This window comes from Calypte anna, chromosome 2 (assembly GCF_003957555.1).
Source record: "Calypte anna isolate BGI_N300 chromosome 2, bCalAnn1_v1.p, whole genome shotgun sequence".
Classification (NCBI taxonomy): domain Eukaryota; kingdom Metazoa; phylum Chordata; class Aves; order Apodiformes; family Trochilidae; genus Calypte; species Calypte anna.
The window spans coordinates 20,364,235-20,384,801 of NC_044245.1; the positions used below are offsets into that span (position 1 = coordinate 20,364,235).

Here is a 20,567-nt window from a genome sequence, read left to right on the forward strand (position 1 = left end):
GGAAAATAGGGCCAAGTGCATTGTCTGCTCATGACAGCTAAGGAAACTACATCTCTTTGCTGGTTTAAACAAGTTTTATTGTTCCTCTGGAGAATAGGATGGATCTTTTCCAAAGAGCTTCTGAATTTCATCATTCCTGAGATTCTGCAAGTCTTCATCTCCTTCCATTGGAATATGGAAGAGCTGCAATAATATATGCATGTAACGTATGCTACTGCAGGCCCCCAATTCCTCTTCTTTCATGGGCAACTGCTTAATGAAAGTAAGATAAGTCATGTTAATAATTACCCCATCTATTTATTCTTTTTTTTCCTTTTCTTTTTCTCCTTACTTGGCAGGTTTACAACCTCAGTTTGTTTGAAAAAACATTTCCTGTTTTAATGACATGTCTGACAAATATTTACCAACTATCTTACCACTTATTATATTAGAGTATCATCTATGAGGTATTCTTGTAATATAAAACCACGCTTTTCACAATGCTAGTGGTCACAGATGACCACATTTGAACTTCTTTTTCTTCAAGACCATACCTGTTTTATATTCTTTAGCACTGTAGAAACATACAACCTTCAAGAGACCGGGTCCTCCAAGGAGGAGTTTCTGTTATTATTTTTCTTTACTTGCAGGAAGAAACTCCTCAGTCAAATCAGGTGGTGCCTCTAGATCTCATTTTTCTTGTTACTTTTCTGGTCCCAGGCTTAACTTTAGTCAGTACAGTTGTAACTTAAGAACAGAATTTGACTGCAATGTTACATTCATAGTGTAAAAATCTGTCTGGTCTGTTACTGTAATAAATTTTCACTGGGTTAATACAGCTGTCATTACACTTGCAAATCCAGTCATGGCCTTTATATTATGTCTTCCTCATAAAGAAATAAAAGTCTTCTTCTGAGTACTATGGGTTTATTTTTAATGAGGTAATCCACTTATTAGTTGCATATCACTAGGTCAGATAACTTTCCAAGTTACTGAAAATTCTCAAATAATTCTCTTCTTAGAAAGATTAAACAAGTCCTTTCAAGTAGGAGTTTTTTTTGCATTTTATGTATTAAATGAAGCCATGAAGCAATAAGCAAACATGCAACCATGAGTAAGGAATAAAGGGGCAAGAAATAAATACATACCTATCACTGCACATATATAAACTCTTCATTTGTAAGAACTGGAATTTTTTTCCTTTGTTTTTCTTATAATCATTTCTTTAAAGCTGAAGAGAAATTTAAATCCAAAAGGAGAAATATTTTTATGCCTTCATTCTATTTATACTTTGAATATGAAAAGCTTGGGGCCCACTGTGCCAATTAAAGGAACAGCTCACTTCAAGACCCAGAATTTATACACAGCTACTGCTAACTGCTTATCTTCTAAGTCCTGTTGAAAAAGTAAGAATGACACCACTTGTCTTTCTATAACATGATTTGAGGTGGTATATGGTGCCTTCTAATATGCTACTTCTTCTATGCTAAAAAATACGGTAAAGGAAAAAAAATTATTTCACTTAAAATCCTTGATTCTGAATAAAGGCAAAATGTGATATGCTGATGTTTAGCATGAAGCAAAATTGCTGATATTGGCAAGATATGTGCCAACAGGGAGTACAGATCATATTGTCTCTGACCAGTATGATATGTATGAGCCATGAAAATAGAAGATCACAAGCACTCCCCCATACGCAGTGTCAGTAAACACCTCAGTGGCCACAGCTGGTGAATGGAAATATTTCATATCTATGAAGTTTTCTCCATATGTCTAAGCAATGTAATTATTTTGAATGATGCTGATAACAGAACAAAATGCTACTCAGAGAATGGTATACAATATTATATTGCTATTGAAATTAATTATTTTTATAGAATTTTTATGGAATGACCAAACTTATTCCAGTTACTTTTTAGGTGTGTATATTTGACACAACAAACTGAAGAAATAAATTTCAACAAAAGAAAAAGGAAAGAGACCATGTATTTGTCAAGGGGAAATCAAGCTAGAATTGCTGACTCCTTGTGCCATGGACACTTCACAGCCTGGCAACTGCCAAGTCTTATCCTGGTGTTCTCTCTGGTCCTTGGCAGGTGTCCTGTAGTTCTTGGCCATTTGCCCACTACACATAAATTTAGACTTGAATTCTGTAAAACTGCACTCTCCCACAATTACTATACAAGGAGGGAAACTAGCTCCTACAGTAGCCCCTGACATCCCCTGATATGTTTGCATTTAAAAAAAACAAAGCCAGTGTTGTTTAGGAATTTTGCTGTTGCTGTTTAGAGCTAATTGGGAATTGCTAAAGCATCTACACCCATGGACAAGATTCAAATAAGAGGAGTGAAATTTTAGAACATCTGAGAGCTTTAGGGCTATTATATGGGAAATGAGTCTTCTCTTTACCTTTACCATGACTTTGGAAAGCTGGATGGCAGCATCCAGCTCAACATTAACACGTTTCCAAGATGCTAATGTAATCAACAGGTGATTTGAAAATAGCTCTTAGGATTGCAGAAGCCTAGATTTTGGCATTCATTAACCAGTTAAACAGCTGTGCTGGGTACTATCAAGGAAAAATAAAACAGCAAACCCCAAAACAATTCCACACAACAAAAGACCCCATACATTTGTGCTCAATTTTTCATTAAATTAACCTAATTGTTCGCTTTCCTGTTGGTTTGCTAAGAAGTAGTCCCATGAGTAGGTATTTTTAGAGGAATGATTGTCTTTTTGTGGTGACTCTTCAGAAAAACTTTGGGAATAGGCAAATTATTTCCAAAAGGGCAGCTGCAGAGCTCAATCTAGTTAGCAAATGAAAGACACCTCAGAGTCACTGCTAAACTTTCTCCAAATCTGTGGAATGTTCTGATGTGTTATGATTTACCATTTTTTGCAAAAAACATCCAAGAGGCAAAACTACTTGAGACCCTATAGTACAATGCACTACGCAGTCACAAATGGAATGGTAAACACTGCTAAAAAAGAACTTGCAGTCTAAAGAATGAGAGAATATGTGCAGGGGAAAGACAGGATCAAGGTAGAAATGCAATAGAAAATAAAGCATTTCAAAATATTCAATACTGGCATCATGACTCAACCCTTGCATAACTGTGGTGGGTTGTTGTTAAGTAAGTTTCCTATATGTATTATGGCAGAGATTAGTTCTGTGAAAGCATCTGAAGGAGGATAATCTGGTAGCTCTGTGTATTCTGACAGAATACACTTATGAAACAAGAGAAAGTGCTTTTGAGGAAAAGTGCAGGGACAGGAATATAAGGAGGTCTCCTAGTTTATCAAACTGTGGTTTATCAACAGAGCAATCACCTAATGGAGAACTGCAAAAAAAAAAAAAAACCCAAACCAAAACAAAAAAAGAATCCCCAAACTAAAAAAAAAAAGAAATTGGATTTCATTTTTCAAGACAAATAATTGCATCTAGAGGATGGGGTTAAATTCTTGGTGGTTTTGAGCTGTAAGGAAAAGTCAAAGTAGCAACAAAGCTAAGACATTGCCAGCAGAACAACTCGGAGACAGGTGTCAAACAAAGAAAAATGCACCAAGGAAATGACTGCAGGCTGCACAAATCTGAATCATCTCCCTTTTGTCTCAGACTACCAGCACACACATGGATATTAACACAACTTGGTTTTTGTAAAGTTCTGGTAACTTGACTGTATGTCTAAATCCATAGGCAAAAATAAACCAGGATTATTGATAACAACAAGCTGAACCATGGTGGTGCTTACTGATAGAGAAGCAGGTAAAATGTTGAAGATTTGCAGAAAAAAAATAGTTTTTATTGTAATAATCACCAGTGGATATTACAAATAATTTAAATTGCAGAAAGATAACTTTAAAAAAACTATTTAGAATATAATATGCTATGTGTCAATACAAGAGCACAGAAAGCAAAGATTACATAAACCACAAAATTACAAGGGCTCAATTGAAAGAGGAAAAATGGAAAACACATCTGAGATGACAACAAGAAAAGAGAAAGACAACCAGAAAAGGAAAGAAGTTGAAGAAAAGCATGGCAACCATCATCTCAATTTGTCTCAGCTGAGTTAAAAGTGCCAATTTAGATTCTCTGTTCCAGATCTTCAGTATATTTTTATCTGGGATTTTGGTTCAAGTCATTAAGATTTTCTGCATACTTAAAAATAACTTCCTTTAAAATTTAGCATGAAATTCTGTTGGCAATGGAGAATTCTGAAGGGAAAAAAAAATTATTTGCATTTTATCAAATTATCTCTATCTGTACAATCCCCACTTGGCTTTCAAATGTAACATTTTAAGCTACTCCAGACAACAAATGGAAGATTTGGGAATTTGCTTGGGTTTTACCTTGTTAAAAATGTTGAGATTAAGTATATACAGTAAGGTCTTCTTTATTTTACCTTTTCTAATGTAACTGCAGCTTTAAATATGTATTTTTGGTTGCTACCATCCATTTTTATACTGCAAGCATATTATTAATGTTTAAGTAATCTTTTTTCATGTATCTTCACGAGTTACTTTGGCAAGCATGCACTCTGAAGAAACTGCAGTCATAAACTATATGTCTATTACAATTTTCAACCTTTGATAAGTTTATTCTCCAGGGCATCATCTGCTACTGAAATCTTGGTTTTCTAGTCATGATCTTTTGTAAAAATCAAGCAATATCAAAGCGTAAAACACTGCAATTTGCTTACTATGTAATATTAGAAAAGTTTTCTTACCAACACCTTTGCTAAATTACACGCAGTGAAGACTACAGAATTAATTCTTAACTTTCCCCAACGCAGGCTCACTGAAATCAAGCTTGCCAAACAGCAGCTAATTTCTGATTCAGCCCAAGTATCTCTAGCAGGCACTATCATCCTTGAAGCATCTGCAGCCCTGCTCTCTCTGATACTGCCAGAAACACCAAGTGAACAGCTTTCACACTGCATGGCATCATTTACTTCAGGATGAAAACATAAAATGCACCTATACTCACCAGTGAGGCAAAGTTACACTCAGTTTCCAAGGGTGTCAGAAACCACAGATGTTCTTGTGGTTTCAGGTGTTAGTCTTTTGTTCCAGCCTTCATCATCATTTACTCTGATAGAAACACATCAGGGCTATTCCTTCCTACTCACTACCTATCCTTTGGGTCAAATACAAACCAAAGGAAGCTGCTTGAAATTTTCCCAAGAGGATGAGGGTCCTCACATCACTTAGGTATTGCAATTATTCTCATCTCATTTTGAGGATATAAAGGTGTGTAATGCTTTCTCATTGACAGAAAAGTCTCTGTACAGAGCTTCTGTTGCTCTTGTCTATCACATACCAAAATAATAATTGTGGAAAATTCTCTCACATTTATATTCACAGTTTTTTTTTTTCTCTGAAACCAAACTGTAACAGCTAATATATAGATTGCATGATGTCAACGGTTAACATCCTTGGCTCTTTTAGGTTTGATTCTAAGAGACATCTAACTTAGAGAATCCACAGAGTGGGTGAGTATCAAGTGTGCAGTGCGTGATATTCATCCAAGGGTGAGGAGCCAAAGCAGGATTGTGTTCTTGATTCTCCCATCCTAATCCATGTGCCTCTTATTGCTTGTACATCCCCAGCAACTGCCTTTTGAAAGAGGGAAAGCAAGACAGAGTTTGTGATTCTGAATCAGATATCCTTCCTCCAGCATTTTTCCTCACCTCTTTACCAAGAAGCAAGGCTGAAGTATCTGTGATTTATTGCTTCTGTTTTGCCTCTGTAAGTGAACACAAGAATGAGTATATACAATACTTATTTACAAAAAATAAATTAGGAAAAGGTTGTAGGAAACCATGTGATAGTATATAATTTCTAATAGAAGTATATGATGTATATTTTCTTGCAGCTAAGACAGATTTGTACCATGGATTTCCATGAGCACTTCTCAGACGTGATCCCTTAAATAAAGATGAGAAGGTTGAAAGAGAAGTATGTTTTAGGGAACCTGCAAATAGAAACACTGCTGCTAATGCAGATGGTGCTAACGATTGGATGCTAACCTGATGAAAAATTAAATAAAAAAAATTACAATAGAAAAAAATAAAGGAATACATAAAAGCACATAGTTTTGTAATCTTTCCTTACTCAGTGTTGCAATATGTTTTGTGTGCTGGAACATTCAAATCTTAGTAGAGTACAACAGCCACTTTCCAGGATAATAAGTGAATGCAGGTTTTAAAAAATTTTGTGACCCAAAAAGGAAACATCAAAACCAGACTTATTTTTGATTCATAACAGGCTTTGTCTGGGTCAAGGGAGCACATTACACCATATTCCTTCCTGAACCATTTCTCCCTTTAGAGGAAGCACCAATTTTTGGACCAGTGCTGTGGTATATTGCAGCAATACTGAATGTTGACACACATTACATGTTTGATTTGCTGATAAATCAAAAATCTTAAACAAAATGCCTGAGGACTACAATACCTGCACCAGTGCTGTCCTGTGTGTGTCAGAACTATGATGACACAAACATCTTGTTCTTAAGACCACAAGATAGTTCCATCAGAAAGGGGGCTCCAGAGGTCCAACCTCCTGCTCAAGCTGTGATACCATTTAAGCTGTGATTTATCCATTTGGGCCTTGAAAGCCTGCCAGGAGAGGGACTGGACAGCCTCTCTGAGAAAACCAAACCTAATTACAGACTACTCTCATAGTGAAGATACTTTTTCTTATGCCCAGTCTGAATCTCTCTTCTGTCAATTTCCAGTGTTTGTCTCTTGCTCTTGCATCAAGCACCTTTGACAAGCCTAGCTGCATTATTTTGTAACCTCCTTTAAGATGCTGGGAGGCTTCAGTTCCTCCCTCAAACCACCTTGTCTCCATGCTGAACCACCCCCGGTCCTCCAGCTTTTTCCCACAGGTCAAGTGGTCCAGCTCTGACCATCCTGGCCATGTTGGAGCATCAGGACTGGTCGCAGTAATGCAGTATGTTCTGCTTTACTAGTGCTATGCAGAGGTGATCAACCTCCTGGATTTACTGCCCGTGCTCCCATTCATACAGGACTCAGGAGTTCAGGGTTTTAAAAGAATCTGCCACTTTGGAAATCTAATAAAATTCCTCTCAAAAAAGGATCAACATGCACCTTGGACAAAACTGTATTTATAGATGTACTCTGCAATATCCGACACATTCAAAAATTCTAAGCAACGCCTCACATTGCTGTAAAGCAACTTTATTAATATGCTACCAGGATAATCAACTTTGTAAAAACCCTCAGATAGAGATTCCTTCTAACACATTGTTAGTAAGTGTTTGCTCCAAAGTGAGTCTCCAGCACCTGTGGTGACGAAAGACACAGGAATGGAAACCTCAGTTCTGCACGCCTTATGGTCCCTGAACATGTTGTTCTAAATTTCACCATAGAAATAAAAATGGAGCCATGTAATCCCTGACAATTTGTTTCCTTGAGAAATGGCACTGACTACAGCCTGCTTTTCCTTTTCTCTCCATTGTTTGGAAATAAAATTAATTCTGTCCTTAAACTTATCCTGTTATGCTCAATTAAAAGTCCTATTTCCTCCTGTTTATGAAAGCATCAATTTCTGCCTGAGAAATTACCACTCAAACTTACAACTGTACCACTGCTGCTGTCACCACTGGTCTCCTGCCGAGTTAAAAGTACTATTGCAAAGATCCCTAAAAGTAAAAAGGAAGACAGGGAACAAGGAGCCAGGAAAAAGTAGTTAGGTAGATGATGGGCATCATTCATACACAGAAGGGGAGCACCTATGACAAAACAGCAAATGACAGGGCTTTAAAAGAAGTATAAGAGTAAGATTTCAAGCATGTAAGACACAGACCACAGCCCAAAAAGTATTTCTGAACTTTTACTAGTTCTTGCCACTCTCCAGTTCAGCAGCAGGGAAGATGACAAATTAAGATAAACTTGTATAAAATAATGTCAAACAAAAAAAATCACCTAAGTGTTGTTTGTGCTTATAAGCATGGCACAAGGAGAGTTACAAAGCTCCTATCTGTCTTTTATAAAAAACAATTTTTTTTTTTTTTTTTTTTTTGTAACTGGTAACCAGTTGTTCTTAGCTTCCAAAGTGAAGCCTGGAAGCCAAAAGCTAATTCCACAATGAGTTTTTCTGCTCACAAACATTCAGCTGCATCTTTGTGTTCACTGTGCTCTGCATGGCCAGTCCACGAAGTCTTCACAGACAGGTAAGAATTATAAAATTACACAGAAACTCATGATGCATCATCTTTTCCAGGTCACACTTAATGTCCATTCAGTGGTCATTTAGATCATATAACTACTGCTATAACAATTCAACTACATTTGTACTCAGATCCTCTCAAAAATTCTCCAGAAACATGATGCTGCCCTCCCTGGCCAGGTTCAAGTCAGAAGAGAACACCAAATGCAAGAAAGGCTTTTCATGTTTTAAGAAGTCTGAATCCTACTGTCTTTCAGTAGTGCTCCAGTCCATCTCTATTAAGGAAAAAAAGGAATTTAGTACCTTAATTATAAATATTTATTTAACATTTATCCTTAATTGATTTCAAACACACTGCAAAGTATTGTAAACTTTCACTCAAGGAAATCAGAGTTTCACTTTTGATTTGCACTGCTGTCTTTCAATCACTCCCTCTGTACCAATTGCTCTATTTATAATCAGCAGTAATTCATAGTTGGCATCTTCCTTACTTTTCAAAGTGTTTGAATTTAAAAAGAGTAAACAAAAATGATGTCTTACTGTTTCTTTCCTCATGCAGAAGAAAAGGAAATGTTTGCTGCTGAAGTTGGCACAGTTACACAAATGTGCTCTTTTATGACCTCTCATGTTTTGCTAGTTGTCTGCAGGCACAGAACTTTTTAATGCTTTGAACAGGCTGCAGTATTTTTAAGTCCTGTCCATTTGCAAAATAATCACTGGCTATAATATCAACAGCAGTTCCTTCTTGTTTCCTCTTTGATTATGCTAAAATAGACCTTATTTAAATGGAATAGCATTTCATTCACGTCATCAAATCTACCAGAGAAGTGCAGGGACAACACTGTCAATTGTCACAAGGCAAGCTGATCTGCAAAACATGTTGTGTAACTGGCAGAACTAATCTCTCCCACCACACTTACAAACACAGATGTCCAGGTTTATTTAAAATAGCCCTGAGCAAACAGCACAACTTGTGGTGTTTGGTTTTTCTTTTAAATGCATGCTTTTTACTGGGAGGCATTTGATTACAGAAAGAGCTCAGATTTTATTCCTGTGCTGACATGACAGCAATGTTTAGAAGAAACTATATCATTTGTATTTGATGCCTCAACACACTAAAGACAGTCCCATCCAGACCAATTACCAGATGTTCTTGCCTGCAGATTTCAAACCTCTGGATGAAAACTAGTCAGAACATGATTTCGTATCAAAAAGATACATCTGTTGTTGATGGAGGGGTGGATAAAACTCATGCATGCCGAGGAAAACACTAAGTGAAGTTATTAGCCAATAACAGCAAACAGGTACATATGGTGATTTATTAAAAAAGAAAACCAACACCCTGCATTTTCTTGATGTTAAGTTGTAGTGAAATGCTCATCAGCTAAAGCAAAATTTCACATATGGTATTAGAGTCTGGTACAATGAGCCTTCAGATTTTGCTTAAGCATGTCTGAAGGCCACCCATGTTCTTTCCAGTATTTTTGTATAACAAATAATAGAATTACAGCAAGTAAGATGGGTAATTTAATTTTAGAAAGACCACAGGATAATTAAGGGAAAGAGAACATAACTTTCCTAAATATATGGGGTAAACCACAATATGCTACATATGATAAATTGACTATATTTGAGCAGCAATACAATGGCCCTGTCCTCCAGGACATTATATCTATTTTATAGATATACCACTGTATTCATATGGAATGCAGATGAAGGCAAAAGAATCACATTGAATTATGGATTGAGGCCTAATACTTCAAAATTATACAGCACATCCTTCAGAAATAAGAACTTAATCACGGGCAATTGCTGGAAAAGATGAAGACTTCTGAGAGTGAGTTTTGGCTTACTACACAAAACATGGGAACTTCAACTTTGGCTGTGTTTTGAAAATCTTCATGGATGGAGATTTTGCAGCTCCACATAGAATTTTAGTGGTTAGTCTCCTACACCAGAAAAATTTAAGGAAATTCTAAGAGGAATCTAACATCTTAAGATAATAAATTAAGTTTTGATACACAGCCTCAAAAATTAGTCTGTTGAGCTGCTTTTGCAAGCAGATGAACATAACTATCAAATTCAGATCAAAATCACTTTTAGAAAAGCTAATTTCTGCACATGAAAAAACCTTAATTCCAATGAATAAAAAAAAAGCCCATTTTTCACGTACTTTCTGGCAAATACACTATAAAAAAACATGCAGAGGCCTTTTTCCTATTATGCTGAGTTTCAACTTAAAGGAATAGGTTTGTGATACAATTATATTCTTACTTTATTTATAGCTATGTATGTATCAACTTTATTCCTATGAACTGACCTACCACTGCTCCCTCTGCTTAAAATTCCTGCAGTGGCTTGCTTATTAACTCTATTTAACTTGGTTTTAAGTTCTGTTAGAACACTAACACTATATTGCACATCACAAAATAGAGCATGTATTTTAAATGCCAAAAAGTCTTATGCGTTGCTAAATTAAAACATATAGATTTGTATTGGGTTGTAAATTACATTGTACAATGAAATGTGCAGAGGAGAACTCAGGGACTTCATTCTTTCATTTCTCAGAGAAAAGTTTTAAAAATTGCTGGTTTCTATAATCCTGTAGTTACAGCAATCATAGCACCCAAACTTTGCTAAATTTTCTCCCTGAAGAGATCTTAGAGAATAATCTGATTAGAGATACATAAAATAATTAACAATCTTAAACAATCTTATAATGGCTACCATTATCTGTTTCTATGTACATTAAAAATGATGAAAAAAAAAAAGAATCAATAACCTAATAGAAGATGAGCTAACTATCCCCAGAATTTTGTAATTCTTATTCACCAGCTAAAGTTCTTATCTGGAAAATAACATGTAGTATAAGCAAACAAACAGTACTTCATTTATTAAGCCCAGTGGCCCAGAGCTTTTTTTATAATTTAGAGAAGCCACATCTTCATAAAGACAGATGCCCATGGCTTCTGTAAAAAGGCAGGTGAATATTTTTTTCTGTGATAGACTTCCTGACAACCAATACTGAACAAAAACAAATAACAGGTTTCATCATTTCAGCTGTTCCTGAACTGATTCATCAGAATTACTTATTATAACTAACCAGAAAACAAGTATGTATTTCCACACAGAGATAAACACATAATCTCAAATGTGAAAAAAGAAAAAAAAATAAAAATGAATGTCCAGATTAGATAATCTAGAACAGAATTTTTGGCCCTCAGTTCCCCTGTGGGGAAGGTTTGTATCAAAATGACACTGGACTATGTCCAGCCTGCTAGGAGGACTTAATTGAGCTGTATTAACTACTGTGGTGTTGAAAGGTCAAGGGAGCAGCTAGTTACACAGACTGCCAGACACCACCTCGTATACCACTGATGGAGAAAAGCAGCTGTGCTACCCAGGACAGAGCATCTAGAACTGCCAGACCAGGCAGGCACCTATGGCCAACAGAACAAACATGATTTTTTTATTTTGCCTTTCCATATGTGCTGCAAAGGGGTCACGACTGCAATTTTTCACATTAAACTTCTAGCATGTGTACCCCTTCAGCTAAGTTACATCCATCCACAGACTAAACAACATAGACACCAAAATTCCTGCCACAAATATTTAACTGGAAAATAGACTTTAAAATAACTTTATTGTTAGAGGCACAACACTGGGGCCCCTGCAAGATCTGGAATTTACTTGTACCATATTCATGCACAGTGTATACAAGTCCAATTTCTTTAACTAGAGACGTTCAAGCTACCATCTTTTAAAGAGCTACAACTTTCCTCTGTAGCGATCCACCCTGAGAGTTATGAATTGATGGCTTAAACCAGGAATGCTATTGGTATCTTTTACTCACAAGAGTTCCCTAGTTTCACAGGTCTCCTCATGTCTAATTAAATAAGATGTATGAATATATGTGGAGTAAGGGAGGGAAATTGTAAATAACTCCCAAATGTCTGGAAACATACTCACAGGTGTTCAGAGGACTCCAAGAAAATAAAGTACATTGCAGCTACATAAATCAGAGAAATGCAATGACTTAGATTGTTGTTACCTGTCTGCTACCATAGCTGGATTACTGGCCCTATCATTAACACCTGTTATAGCTTATTAAGCTTCATTCAAGTTCCTCATTGAAAAATAGACATATTTTCTATATCAAGACCTGTAGAGGAGATGACAATATAGAAAAGAAAAACTCAAGTATTCCTGATCATGAATTTTTTTTAAAGGTTCATGCTGGCTCACTTCAGTAAGGGAAGCACTGTCAGCAGAAGAGGTTCATTAGTGCTTTGCAAGGAAGCAGGTAGTATTATCATATATATTTCCTTCAGAAGAAAACTGAAACCAAGATGAAGCAATTTAAAGATTTCCTCAGGAGTTGGTGCTATTGACACAGTTAGAAGCCAACTATTTCCAGAACTTAAGTGAGACTTTCTTCTCTCCTTCCCCCAGCGCTCTCACAAGTGGAAAAGGAGCCGAGGACATAAGGAGCTACCTGGAGCGGTTCAGTGGAAGGTATGCAGAGACTGATGCCTGCATTCATATCCACCCTTTGTGGTTTTCCACAAGCACTTACTATTGAGCTGTAAGATGAAGGTAAGAAGCAAAGGAGAGATCTATGATAAAACCACAAAAACCAAAACACCTGGCACTGGTGAGGTTACACATGGAATAGTTTGTCCAGTTCCAGAATGGAACTCCCGTAAATGACAGACATGGAAATATTTGAGAAAATCCAATGAAAGGTCATAAAGATGATGAAGTGACAGGTGAAACTCTTGCAAGAGAAAAGGCCAAGAGAGCAGGAACAGTTTATCCTGGAGGAAAGGGAACAGATCTCATCAATGGTAAAGGTTCTTTCGTAAGACCCTGAAGGGAGACTGAAGAGAGGATGGAGCCAGGCTCTTTTCAGTGATGCCCAGCAGTGACAGGACCAGAAGCAAAGGGCAGCAACTGATACACAAGGAGGTTCCCTCTGAACATCAGGAAACCCTTTTTCACTGTGAAGGTAACTAAACACTGGTACAGGTGGCCCAAGCATATTGAGGAGTTTCTGTCCCTGGAGACAGTCAAAAGCCATCTGGATGCAGACCTGGGCAACTGGCTGCAACCCAGGCAACAAGTGGCCCTGCCTGAGCAGGAGGGTTGGACCAGATGACCTCAAGAGGTGCTTTCCAACCTCAAACATTCTGTGGTTCTATGAAAAGTGTTCACAAGGCTGCTCACCCATGTGATTTTTAAGTATCTTGGTTTCATTATTTTGTCTTCACATCTGTGAGGTGAACTGCACTGGCCCTGCCAACCCAGGGCAATTTCCACACTCCACATCTTCCCCTCTATTCAGTAAACACAAGTAAATGTCTTTCTTTAAGTTTCATCACCTGAAGCTGATCTGCATGGTTAGTTCCTATATGCTAGAAACCATTCAATCTTTGCTGCCTCCTACATGTGCCTCAGGTGTAAACCTGCTTCTCAGACACAATATGCTAACCCTGACCTGCTTCCATGGTAAGAGATTTGCCCATCCTCTTCCTCCATTGGTTTCAGACACTGCTCAGCACTAAACCAGTACAAAAGGATCCAGGTTAATTAGTCCCTTTTTCATCTCCTATTTTGTGTCAGATATCTCTGTTTCTAAAACTTAAACTCTGATGGAGAAACCCTGTCTTTAGTCTGAGAGTATCACATACCCCAGCTCATTATGTTATAAAACAGGTCTGCTGTGTCCTATGTGAGAACCAGCTGACCTACAGTTTAGAGACTCACAAACATAGAAGGACTTAGAGCTCAGTGGCACCACACGTGGCCCCCACAGAGCTCCCCACTTTTCCCTTGGCTGCCTATGCATTGGATCAAGGGGACAAGGGTTGGGTAAGGCCAGACGTAGTATAAATCCCTTCAGTATACTGTCAATAATCAAAAAGGCTCTATCAGTGAAATTCTAATTAAAGACAGGAGACAAGGAAAAGAAAGCTCTATGAAGATCAAGCAGTAGCATCATTATTGAAGAATCTACTCACATACACTACAGGAGGTTAACGTTTCACTCTGGGGAAAAAATTATGATCACTATAACAGCAAAAATCACTATCTGGAATGTACAGAGTGTTTTGGGAGTATCACAGAAATTACCATTACCTCTCTCTGTGTGGGTTTATTAAGGTTCTTCTCTATAGAGTTTCCCTATCCTAAAATGAAACTGCTTCAGGAGCCATGCTGCTACTCAATCAGATCCAGCCGCACTTCCCAGGCTTCCCCTGAGGGAATTCCAGACTTGCATGGAGTGCTTAAAATACAGCCAAGACATCTCTGAGCTAGTCGTGGGGAATGATGCCATATAGAATGCCCCTCAGTTTTTCAGTTTAGGAAAGAAAAACTGTATTGCTTCTGCACTTTGGCTGTGGCAGAGAAGCCGTCATAACTGGAGCCACCAAAGAGTGACTGTTCCACAAACCCACATCCCCCTCTGTATGTGAGCACATAGAGCTTTCCTTGCTAAACACACAGTTTTAGGGATGAATAAATAACTCCATACCTAGTCCATGTGTACAATATTTGCTGTTAAAATTAATCAAATACTAGCATTTGTTATGTGTAAAGCAGGCAATTTCAAAAGTTAAAAATCTATTCTTACAAGAAACGAACCAAATATCGCCTAAAAGTTAAAGGTAAAGAACTGAAATGTTATGTGATTTGTCCAAAAATGAGTGAAAGACTTTGAAGTAAACCTCAGAGGCTGAATTTAATTTTCCTACTTTTCATGTCTGTACTTAAAGTTACACTCATAAGTGTCATACAACTTATTCATGTGAACACAGCATTACACGTTGCCTTAGGTTGAACTAATACCATTCCAAAATTTCAGTGTTAAATTTTTACAGCTTTCTGCCACAGGTGATCTGCAGGAGTGTGTTTGCAGTAAGACACTTGCAATTCAAGTGAGAGGTTCCCAAAGAAGTAATAGTAATTTATGATTTTTAGGTATGTTCCTGTGTCACTCCACAGTATGATAAAAGAAATGAAACTATTGCTCCCTCCAATCTTCAACAACACATTATTATCTTTTCTCCCTTTCCTCAATTTATAAAGTAAGGTAAGTAGCAATGACTCATAGTATACACTGAAAACACAACAATGTGTGTCTCTTCTGACTTCTAGAACTTATAATAGAGTATTTCTAAAATAGGAAGGGTTTTCCCTTCAGACAGCAAAATGAGCTCTACCAGCAGTATGTCTGCTGCTCATGGAATTGCAGCTTTGCTGACTGACAAATAGCACTCAAAAAGGAGCTTTTTTCAAATCTGGATGTCATTTGACTGCTTCAGACCTGTCAGTCCTTTAGAAATTTAGCAGGCAGATTTCAGTACTTCTTAGAAGATATTGCTCCCCTGCAGGAGCCATGTACAACTGACAGCTATCAACATCATATTTAATATTCCTTAAGAAGTGCTGCATCCTCCAAGAGGACATGGGCAAACTCCAGGGAAGTGAAAATTTAATTTAAGTAGACAACTTCAAAAACTTTTGCCTGGAGAACACAAGTGACAAACATGGGATTTCCAAGGCAACTGAAACACATGCTTCGGACATCTCAACCAAATCACTGCAATTACAAAGAGGTTCTCCATCCTTCATAAGTATATTTTCAAAGAGACAAACCTATGGAGAGCAAACCAGCAGAGTTTATTTCCTTAAGAAAGTTTTAAAAAGCTACTTAATTGCAGAAGTTTGAAAGTTGCATGCAACAGAGTGAATGAAATTCAATGATTTTTGTTACACGGAGAGAGGAGAGATGAAATGCTGAGGTGTCCCATGCACAACTGCATCGAGGGGCCCCTGGAAAGACAGTGGTGGGACATGGATGGAGATGCCCAGTGCCCAAAGCCCAGGCACAGGCCAGCTGGGAGAGAAAGCGCAGAGCTTCTGAAGCTATGGAAAATTCTGTGATGGGCCAAGTGTGGCCTGGCGGCACAGGAGAGCCAGCCAGGCTTCCCACATGTGCAATCAGTATGCTAGATTTCCATCACCCTTTGTGCAGTAACTCAAAATGATGCTGGAAGTAAGTTTTAGATGCTTTGCTTGGGAACATTTACGCAGAGTGCAATTTACAGGTAGCCCTGAAACAGAGCTCCCACTTTCTGTTCTGTTTTTGATGAACTTAACCAATTCTGTCCTGTTATCAGAGGATTACATTTTTTTACAGGAAGTAGCCAGAAACCCCAGAATCTAGTTTTGATAACTAATGCTTAATTATTTTTTGGTTTTTTTTGTGGGAGACAATATGAAAATTAATTATCAGTGCTGTCAGATACCTGGACTTATTATGCACTCAGACTGAGATAATAATCCAAGCTTGTTTAAACACAGGAACAAAAAGAAAGCAAAAGAGGACACCACATGTAAAAGCTGGTTACACCAGATTGTGGAGCTTTGCTATTCAATTTAAGTAAATTAGAATACTGTTTCACACACTCACTTGTCTGTGAATGTGTGTGTGCATGCTCATGGAGACATACACATGTATATATGGAATGCACAAAGCTACCACAGGATGTTCTGTTTCTCTATTACTCTATTTGAGGGTTGTTGTTTTTTTTAAAGAGTGTTTTATCTAATTCCCTTAAGAGATGTTTTAATCTTTCTATGTTTCATTTTATCAGCACTGTACTTTCTAGGATAAAAATCAAATTATATATGAATAGCTAGAATGCCTCAAACTGATTTCAATTTGTTTGAAATTTAAAATTAAATCCAGAGATTCTTCACTGTCACTCTTTTCCCTCACTTTGTCCCTCAGTGACTCACAAGTAATTGTTTGTGTGGGAAGATAAAACAAATGCCATTTCTACAGTGCAAAGCAAAGCATATGGTTTCATGGACTACAAATCTGTACAAAAAGTTTCATTTTGATTCTAGCTTTTATTGAACAATACAACTGCTCAAGCTTTATGTAGGCTATCCTATTTTACTTATCACTGAATAAAGCAAACATCTTGGTAAATCTGGTTGCCAAAATAACACCTAAAAAGTGCATCCATATTTTCCCCTAAACTACCTTGCTTTAAAGAAAAAGCAAGAAGGAAAAAAAAAATGGTATTTTGGTCTGGACTTAACAAAACACCTTGTTTGAACAGCTCATGACACTTCAGTTTTGGAGACTTCAAGAAACACCAAAGAGGGGAGAAAAAACAAAACACCACAAAACAGAAAAACAAGCAAACAAAAAACCCCAAAGCCACACAATTCACAGTGGACTTCTTATCTGTTTCTGTTGGTGCTATTCTGCTTCACTTAACTGTGTTAGAACAGGGACTGAAATGAGATGTTCCACCTGCCTGGGAAAGTTGTCAAACACTGAATTGTTTTCTCTGACACAAATAGCTTCAGTACTCTTTGAAAGTTAAAACAATATCAGGAAAAGAGATTAAAAGATACACTGAAGTCTAAACCCAACACCACCCTTCAGTCATCTAGGTTCTTTTCAAGACACTTGAAAATTTCATACCCAAAACTTCACTGCTCTGCACAAACCATTAAGTAAACTACGCAAGGTACAATGGAACGCAAAGACTGGGAAAAAAACTGAGATCTGCGACCCTTTAAAATTAGCTACAAAGATGTAAGAGATTGACAAAAGAAAGCAGTCCACTAGGAGCTTTACAGTTGAAAAATTTCTTCTGCTTCTCAATTTTTATAAATGAATAATCAATCCATAGCAGAACTACTGCAATGCCATGCATACTATTTACTGGAGAAACTAAGGGTTTTTTTCAGTATTCTTGGTTGGTTCATGAAAGTTTGTGCACGTTGCAAACACAAATGGGTTCAATGTGCAGACAGCTGCATTTAAATAATTTTCCTCAACAACTTTTTCTGTTTCCTGCATCTCAAATACATAGCTGGTTGAAATTAAAAAAACAAAACAACCAAAACAAGAGAAAACAACAGTAATGAAACAAAACAAAACCCAACAAAAAGAAAAAATGAGGAAAAAATCCAAAATAACTAATTTAATTCCTTGAAATGTGTTGGTAGAACTTGAACTGCCATAAAAGGCACTTTCATACTTCAAAGAGCAACTTCAATAACCAAAACAAAACATTTGCAATGGCCAGTTATATGCAAAGAATGTGCCACTTTTTAAGATGGGCAATTTATTTTGATGTCCTGTAGGGGAGTTCCTACACATTTTTTGGTCTTAATGTTTTCCTCAATGTTTCTCAGGTCTTGAATCAGTCAGAAGTGGTGTGTGGGTGGAAGAATCCATCCCTTTTGGTTCTGATACAGCAGTTGAGCCTCAGGCTGCAAAACTGAAAACTTTTATGTCAGCTACAAATGCCATGCAACAGCACGGAGTTAACTTGCTGTTTTCTTCTTGTCTTTTCTTGCATCATTGACTTATTTCAGATGTCATTTTGCAGAAATGCTGAAGCAAAGAGTGTCAGATCATCATGTGGGTGTGTTTGGGGTTTTTGTTAAGCTAGGTCTTTTGATGGACGTTACGTTACATTTACACCAACATGTTTTGAACGGTATGAAAGAAATGGTTTGGCAACGTCCCCACAAACATAAGATTAAGGCAGTTCTGCAAGCTACTTGTAGTCTAGCTACATTACAAAATATGAGACAAATTCTGAGTTATTTGAAAGCACTGCTTTGCTTAACACAAATTAAGTCTGAATTGCATCAAAATAATCAGTACTTGAATATTTCCAGTATCACCAGAACGTAATAAACATGACAATGTAAATCAGATTTTATCCAGTAAATAGAATCTCACTTCTTGAAGAACTTGAAGAGAAACGTCATTTAAAAAAAAAAAAAAAATCAAATTAGTGAATAGTGAAGTTCAACTACAGAAAGAACAGCTCTGACAGGAAATCAAACTGCCCAATAAATTCTGAGACACAGGAAACATTAAAAGCAAATATTTTTAAAGAAAAAAATAAATCCTTGGTTTACATCTTACCGCTTCGTAATCCTCACTGCCAAAAAGGTACATGGCTACACCTTCACGGACTGACACCCAGACGCCTACAGAGAGTCCTTCAACTCCATCCCCAACTCCTGCGTTCCAGCCAGGCAGGCTCCAGTGCTCCCATACAGTCCCAGCGCTCCTTTCCCACGCTCAAACTGCTCTTTAAGTATTCCTCTCGGGCACGAAACCAAAACCTCTTGCTCCGAGGGGCCGAGGACAACTACTCCGCATACGAAGCTCCCCAGCCGAGCGGAGAGGAGCGCGGAGGAGGCAACGGTGATCCTGGGGCCGGCCGGGTCTCGGCGGCGGGCGGCAGCCAGGCCGGGCTGTCAGCGCCGAGCCAGAGGGGCCCGGGCGCTCATTCAGGCTCCGGCTCCTCCTCATGACATGCTGCTGGAGCTGCCCGGATTGGCTGCGGGGAAAAGCGGGGCCGGGAAGAAGCGAGAGGGAGCCCGATGAGCTGCGGTTTGGGAGGGGAGAGCCCGGGAGCAGCGTTCCAGGAGTGGGAGCGGGTGGTCGGTGCCTGCAGCCCCGAGGGGAGAGGGAGCGGAAGCTGCAGTGGGGTGATGCGCTCGGTGTCAGCGAGCACAACTAATGCAACTTGGTGGAGCTGAGAAACAGGCAGCACACAGTCTGGATTACCTGAGCTCATCTAAATTTATCCCTCATTCCTCTGACAGTTCTGCAGAAACATATGGAGCTATTTCACTACCTACCTCTACAAAAAAAAAAAAAAATTCCAGGATAGTTTTCCGTTGCTGTGATTCACTCACTTCACTGCATCCTTCTGCCAACCAGTCCCAGGGTGCTCTGCTAGCAAAACACAGTGCAACTTTATCTCAGTGACATCATGGTGTTTAGATAGCAGAAAAGTTACACCCTCTACTTCCACGGCATGGGAAATGGATCTAGTGTGAGGTACCATGTGCCTCATTCCTAGCATTTGCAATCCACTACTAAAACGACACTTTAAAACCAATTCTTATTCAAGATAATTTTGGAATACAGCATAAAGGCAGCCATACACAAGTACTGCCTTCTGGGAAAGACTGTTCTTCACAACCAGCTGGGAGGCCACCAGCTGGTGACCAGTAACACAACCCTGACCAAAACAGTTCTAAAACTGCACTAGGAAAACCCATCCCCTTTCTGCCCAGACCTCTAACTTCCTTATAGGTCAGATTGCTGCTATCACTATATCCGTAATCACAGCCATACGTAATCTTTAAGAAAAATTATGAAGTATGTAATGTCTGATGCAGGAAATATGTGAATATATGCTTATCCATTTATACCTATAATCATATTAATATATACAACATAACACAAGGTACCAGGAACACATACAGCATCAAAAACCAGTGTGTGCTACACAATTTCCTTCTCTTCCACAAAGGAAAGACAAGATCTC

At 38.1% G+C, this 20,567-nt stretch overlaps 1 protein-coding gene across 3 annotated transcripts in view; it reads right to left on the reverse strand.

The window, feature by feature from the left end:
- Nucleotides 1-20,567, reverse strand: part of CACNB2 (calcium voltage-gated channel auxiliary subunit beta 2) — a 224,748-nt gene that overhangs the window by 81,797 nt on the left and 122,384 nt on the right. The window contains exon 1 of one of the 3 annotated variants that reach the window (XM_030446527.1): nucleotides 19,148-19,221. The exons of the other annotated variants lie outside the window; for them this stretch is intronic. Coding sequence (XP_030302387.1) covers nucleotides 19,148-19,180 — 33 coding nt within the window. The 5' untranslated portion in view covers nucleotides 19,181-19,221. Of the gene's footprint in view, nucleotides 1-19,147; nucleotides 19,222-20,567 lie in introns of those variants that run through there. 3 annotated transcript variants of the gene reach the window in all.